Here is a 7,309-nt window from a genome sequence, read left to right as displayed (position 1 = left end):
ATAATGAGCTATTTATGTGGAGTCCTGTAAAATGCAGTTAAAGTTAGTTATGCTTATGTTTTTATAGGCTTCCATTGGACATGGAAACTACGTTCACATTTCTAGGGAAAAGAGTGTAGAGATAGTTGTGGAAAGGATCCTGTATTTCCACATTGATCCTACTTCTTTTATATGAGACACAGGAGCAATATGATTTCTTGCTGGTCTTGTGACTAACACCGTGTTATTTTATTCTTAGCCTTTAAAATCAATAGTACAAAAAACCCTTCCAGGCTCGAAGGGAAAGGACCAGTTTTGTGAGACTTATTTTATTTTATTGCCTAGGTATTTTGCCCGAAGTGAAAAGAGACTTTGAAAACTATTACATGGTGCTCATCCGGGGGAGTGGGAGCCAAGCACTTGAGTCATGAGTTTCTCCGTGTCCTACCTTAACATTTGAAACTTCTTTGTTATGTCTCAGAGTAAAGCTAATGTAGACTCCCACCACGTAGTGTTGGATGGTGAGGAAGGGATGAAAGGTGATGCAGAACACCAGTTTGCCTTCCATCCACCTGTATCTAGGCTGGTTAAATGCAGGGCGTGCAGGGGTTTCATGGTGAAGTTCTGTCACTCCCACTAACCATAGTAGCAGGTTTTGATCGTCCTTAAAAGATTTCCTTTGAGTTGGTAGTTAATCAATATGGTCAGATGGTAGGACTTTTTTTTTTTTTTCCCCCTTTTCCATTAAACAATGTAAATGCCTGCTAGTAGAGAGATTCTGTTCTCTGGGGATAAGTAGCATCTGCAAATGCCCTATATAAAGAAGACACCATTTTAATGGGTTTTTCTTCCTTGCCTTGCATACTGTGTTTAGAATGGTTCATAACTTGCAGAAAATCCAAATACCAAAGGTGAGCAGAGTATCCCCAGATACTGACTTCTAACCTTCTCTGTGGTAAGGGGCCAAAGTTATGTTTTCAGGTCTCGCTCGTGACTACCTTTTATTTTTCTTTTCAAGAGTTGTTACCTGAATGATGAACAGACTAGCCTCCCCATTGCACTGTTTGTAGCTTTTTTCATTCGTAGAGATAGGCTAGAAATTTTGTATTGGTCCTAAATAATAGCTGTCTGCTTTAACTAATTGCTTTCTGATAAGCACATTTGAATTACTGCAGAAGGAATATAATCTTGAATGATTAATGAAATTTGCTAGTAAGGCACTTTTCTTTTGCAGCCTCCTAATTTTCCCTACAGAGATGATATCATGTCAGTGAATCCTACCTGTTTGGTCCTTATTATTCTTCTGTTTATCAGCATTATCTTGACTCTTAAGGTAAGCATGAAGATTTTACCTATGGTGTAAATATTGTTAAGTGTATTCCTGAATGCCAAAGAAGTAAACAGATTTCGGTCAGTTCATTGTCTTGCTTTAGATACCTGAACTACTTTTTGATTTCCTAACATTGTAGTTCCTTCTGTTATCTATTTTAGAAATGAATACTAATCAGAATTCTGCAGATCAGTCAAGGGTTATTCCAAAAACTACTTGGATGGGAATAAATGAATTGTTCATAATGAATTTCTCTTCTTACACGTTATATAGTATGTATAATATGCTGTGTCATCCCTTAAAATATCTCAGTATACATTCTTTGGTAATTTTTTTCCGTTTTTTTATTGTAGTAAAATATATGTAGCATAAAATTTACCATTTTAACCACTTTTAATGTACAGTTCAGTGGCATTGATTATGTTCACAATGTTGTGGAGCCTTCACCACTGTCTATTTCTAAAATTTTTTATCAGCCCAAACAGAAACTCAGTACCCCTTCAGCAGTAACTCTCCACTCCCCCCTCTCCCCTGGTAACTGCTAATCTACTTTCTGTCTCTATGCATTTGCCTATTCTAGGTATTTCATATAAGTGGAATCATACAATATTTGTCCTTTTATGTCTAGCCTGTTTCACTTAGCATAATGTGTTCAAGGTTCATCCATGTTGTAGCCTGTATCAGAACTTCATTTCTCTTTATGGCTGAATAATATTCCTGTAATTTGTTTTTAAAATGTATTAGCATTCTGTTGTCTGAATAGCTGTCATTCTATTCTGAATATCTTTCTATGTCAATTATTTTTATGGTTGCACAGTGGTCCATCACAGATTTATCATTATTTAGTAAATTACCTATCGTTGGACACTGAGACAATTTCTACTTTTTCATGTATTAGTGCTTCAGTGAGTATACTTAAATACAGGCTTGTACACTTACGTGTTTATTTCCTTAAGGTAAGTTTTTTCAAATCTCTATTCAAGATTACAGAAATTTCGAATAAGAAGTAAGGTCACCGAAATAAATGGTTGGGTTTTTAGAGGCAACAGGCGGAGGCTTTTCTCCTGTTGGAGTGCTTAGTGAGTGAATGCATGTGGTGTGGCAGGGGGTCCTGGAGAACACTGACTGTGGCTCCTTGACGCTCTGGCCACCAGGTCCTTGCCCTTTGTTTGTTGTTTAGTGTTTCAATTATAGATTTGTTGTTTTAGAGGCCATATGTCAAGGAGTTCTTGCATTAAAGTATCCAGTGTCCACTGCTGAAATAATGGGTGAATAATCTTATACAACACATAACTAATATGCCTAAGCATTCGTTTTCCATTTGTATTGAAATTCAAAAAAATCTTGGGCTTTTTTAAAAAATAAAGATGTGATATTGTAATTGAGGTAACCAAAAATTTAAGTAAATTGAAATGTATTTTGTGCATTGTTTAAGAAACATGCCCTCCCTTCTTTCTTTTTCTCATTGACGAGTCATGGTTTCAGATTATTGCCATTGAAGAAACATTTTATAAAACAACATTATACATTTTTATCTTAACATCAAAAACTTAAATGTAAGAAATAATCACCATCAAGTATGAATACAGCTTAAACCAGCATTCTAAGTATAAGAATATTTTACTTTACTCTTCTGAAAAATGTTGACATGTACCTCTTTTGTTCTTAAATGTTGTCTTTTTTAAAAAACAGCTTTGTTGGAAAAAAAAGGTCAAGAACGGAGAGGGTTGACATGTCATGGGGTTGTTAACCAATGTCATAAAAACAGTATGTGTACTGCTGTTTCATGAGAAACTATTTGTTCTGTAAACCTTCACCTGAAATACAATTAAAAAAAAAAAAAAACAGCTTTGTTGAGATATAATTCACATGCCATAAAATCCACTCATTTGAAGTGTACAACTTTTCCCCTTTGAGGGTGTTCATAGGGTTGTGCAGTTACAGCTCTGTGGTTACACAATCTAATTTTAGAGCATTTTCATCACTCCAGAAAGGAACCCATTAGTAGTCACTCCCCATTTACCCCACCCCACCTCTGTCTTCAGCCCTACGAAACCACTCATCTCGTTTCTCTCTACATAGATTTGCCTATTGTGGACACCTCATATAAAAAGAATCATACAATATATGTTCTTTTGTGGCTGACTTATTTCATTTTGCATAATATTTTCAAGGTTCATCCATGTCATAGCACATGTCAGAACTTTATCTCTCCTTATGGCTAAATAATATTCCGTTGTATGGATATACCACATTTGATTTATCCATTCATCAGTTGGTGAACATTTGGGTTGTTTCCACCCTTTGACTTTTATAAATAATGCTGCTATGATTCGTGTACATGTTTTTATGTGTTTTGAATTTCTAGGGTATACGCCTAGGAGTGGGATTGCTGGGTCATATGATAACCCTGTATTTAACTTTTTGAGGAACTGTCAGACTATTTTCCAAAGCGGCTGTACCATTTTACATTCCTACCAGCAGTGTATAAGGGTTCCAGTTTCTCCACATCCTTAAACTTCTTTTAATCGAAGAATTTTAAAGCTGGAAAGAGATTTTTGAAATCATTTCATTCTTATCCAGTTACAAATGATTGGAGTGAAAATGCAAAGAGTTCATAGTTTAAATATTTCCCATGAATTCCTGTTTTATTTCCAGCATGTCTTAATGTGGGAATTAATTTTAAATATATTCTTTGGAGTTAATTATTTTTATTTCATTATAAAAATGGAAGTGTTTGTGAATTTACTGTGAAGCAAACTTGGATGCTGTGAACCTTTTTTAAAAAATTGACTTGTCTAATAAAATCACAGATAATCATGTAGAGTAAAAATTCTAAAGAAGCAGGGTTAAAATATGGCGAGAAATGGGTTTAAGTCTGATTGTTCTGTGAATGGAGGGGGGCAATTAATATTTGTGGCAATTACTCATTCCAACTACCTTTTCTTAAGAATTTTTTATTCTATTCTTAGCCCCTCCCATCTCCAAACCCACCACCGCCTCCTTCTGGGGTATATTTTTATGCGATAGAACAAGCAACGGTAGCATCCTTTGCCAGAAAGTTACTATACCCCACGTTCGTAACTTTAAAGGCTTTTGGTTTAGTAGAGTTAAGTGTATGCATTCACAATGTATGTAAATAAAAGCTTTATAATATAATATGTCTCTATGATAGCATTTTAAATCATCTGAAGTTTGAAGATGAAGAATTTTAATAATCACTATTCAACTTTCAGGGTTACCTGATTAGCTGCGTTTGGAACTGCTACCGATACATCAGTGGAAGAAACTCCTCTGACGTCCTGGTTTATGTTACCAGCAATGACACTACGGTAGGTGTGATACCACTTAACATGGAAATCTCCACACCCCTCTACTGTATGGTGGCCTTTGAATGTTTCTGGTGTTTGCTACATTGGTTCGACATAGACTTAGAATTTTTATTGTTGTTGAAACCTACTTATGAGCTACTTAGTCCTCAAAGGAGTCATAGTTGAATGAAATGGGTTTCATTTTCCTTACAGGATATCAAAATCTAGATGATCCAATTTCTTGTTTATTTCTTAAAAATATTGCAGAGGATAATGTATGTATCTTACCCATATTTATGTATTTTAAACCTTAATTATTAAACCATGGTGTACCAGTCTAGATATCAATCCTGCATATTATGACAGCATTGCTTTCTGTATGTGAAATTAAACCTAGTAATGTGATTTTATAGGTAGATAAATAAGAGCGATGGAGGCTACTATGTCTTTAAACCTTGCCCTGCTTATGAAAACCTTAGTAAAATAATTTAGGTGATCTCTGGTCTGCTACTAGTTGTTCATGCTTAAAAATTTTTAGTCTACCAAATGTGATTTTGGAAAATGTGCTTTCAATGGAAGGGTCCTTGGAATTGTTTGTACTTGATGTTAATTATCTTGAAACTGCCTGGATTATGGTAAAGATAAAAGTATAAGTCCTCTTGGTATTAAACTGCATGTATCTCATCACCTTTATATTCAACACAATGTCTAAAGTGGTGCTCTTTAGGAGTAAGTGCTTCATGAGCAGTTACTGAAGTGGATGGAGATGGATGACAGGAACATATGAGAGGGGTCGAAATGGATAGGACTGGACAGGATAGGATGGATAGGATAAATATGAATGTTAAGTCATGTCTAAGCTAGAACAGAGTTAGAGTTAAAAAAAAATTTTTTTCTGATGACTTTTTCACTGTGTGACTTTACTGAAATAATTTAACTTGCCTCTGACTTTACTTTCCTGTGTATATAAAATGGGAATAAAACAATTTCATACTTTATTATGGATGCAACCTGGTATTAGTAAGAACTATTTAGGATTTCTGAGAGAAAGTATGTTACGAATAGTTTTCCTAAGTGCTCACCAAACATTTGTTGAATTGATAAAAAGTGCATAAACTGTGTTTCCAGATTAGACTCCAGCATGATCAGGTGCACAAAAACCAGCCCATCCAGGTGCTGAGGAGGCACTTTTTTGGGGTCTGCAGAATCCTATGCACTGATTACAGTAAACATGTGTTTTAATTAACTCTTTAAAGGATTATTCTTGGGTCAGTGAGTCTCTTTAGAGTCTGTTCAAAACTTGTAATTTTGATAAAATTACTGGTTTAAAGAATTTTTCCTTCCTTCTCTTTGAGTTGTTGGATATTTTGTTGCCTGTAAGTTTCTTTTCTCCTTTGTTTCATTGTTGTTTTTTAATACAAACAAGCAAAAAATTCAGAGCACAATTATTGTCTTGCCGAACTAACAAAAAAGCTAAACTGAGTTTGAGGAAAATAAAATTGCTAAAACAGGCTAAGTGTATCAGAACCTCATCCTAAATATCATGGAGATTAGGGCTCATAAAGCTACCATCTTTTAGGAAAAGTGTCTCAGGGAAGATAATGCCCATATTGCATCAGTTTGATTTGATATACTTTTGGTCGTTGTGTTTTCAGTGCTTTTTAAAGGGTTGTGGGCATTTTTAAATAAAAGCAAGATGGAAGGGCTAAAAAGAGATACATGTTGTATAGCAATACCACAAATTAGAGGATACTCTGAAATTTGTAGAGAATTTAAGAGCCATGAGTAAGTACCTAAAGTGCATCCTACTAGCTTTTTAGAGAAAGGTCTTATTTTTCCCCTTTGAAATATTCAAAATAGGTATGGAATATAAAGTTTTATTTAGACATACTTATAAAAATTGTCAAAATAGTTGTTCTTTTCAACTGGACATCCTTGACTCTTCTCATGTTAGGCTTCTTTTCTTCAGAAAGGCTTCCAGCTGGGCAGTGGTTGATAGTAACCAGAGTTTGAGGCCACGGACTAGTGCCCAGCTGTAATTGTTGCATTGACATAAGGTGCTGGAGAATTGCCCGTTGCTGGTCATTCTATCTAAACTTGTTGTTCTAGGCTCATCTTGTAAATTTCTTGCCCTAGACCTAGAATCAGCCGTTTCTTCAAGAAGCCCTGCTTCCTTTTTTGTGGGAAATGATATTTTGAGACCATAATCTGGATTTCCAGGGTTCGAGAACAGATTTCTTTTAAGCAGGTCTTTGCATCTTTAAATATTGTTTTGACTAAAACTAATGGAGTTAATGTTCTGATGTTGGCGTTCTAACTTAAGAAAATCAAATGTCCCTTAGCCTCATTCTGAGTCCCTCCGTAGGGGTTGGGATGATGTAGTTTTGTCATTTGTCCTGACCCCCATAACTATGTAAAGAACCTCGTAGGGTGTAATAGTGTATGTTTCTTTTTTGTGCCTCTTTATTGGGAGTCCACACTGACATAATGACATGTTGTACCTTTCACTTCCTGTCAAATATTAGGCCAGATGGTTTTTCTCCCAGACTGAATAGTACCAGGTTCACCTCTGTGGAAAGATACTGGGGCTCTTACTGGTAGAAAATAAATGTGTGTGTGTTTTCCCTTTCTCTTAAACAATACACATATTATTAGCCAGATTTGTACTTTCCCAAATTCTGCTGAGGGG

General features: G+C 35.4%; 1 protein-coding gene across 1 annotated transcript in view; it reads left to right on the top strand.

Moving 5' to 3' along the window:
- Positions 1-7,309, top strand: part of LAPTM4B (lysosomal protein transmembrane 4 beta) — a 41,065-nt gene that overhangs the window by 13,051 nt on the left and 20,705 nt on the right. The window contains exons 4-5 of the mRNA XM_023725879.1: positions 1,214-1,312; positions 4,546-4,641. Of these exons, the coding sequence (XP_023581647.1) occupies positions 1,214-1,312; positions 4,546-4,641 (195 nt within the window). The remainder of the gene's footprint in view (positions 1-1,213; positions 1,313-4,545; positions 4,642-7,309) is intronic.

The sequence above is a fragment of the Trichechus manatus genome, unplaced genomic scaffold (assembly GCF_000243295.1).
Source record: "Trichechus manatus latirostris isolate Lorelei unplaced genomic scaffold, TriManLat1.0 scaffold00009, whole genome shotgun sequence".
Taxonomy (NCBI): domain Eukaryota; kingdom Metazoa; phylum Chordata; class Mammalia; order Sirenia; family Trichechidae; genus Trichechus; species Trichechus manatus.
Note: the sequence above shows the minus strand (reverse complement) of the source record. Positions and strands in the feature narration are given on the sequence as shown.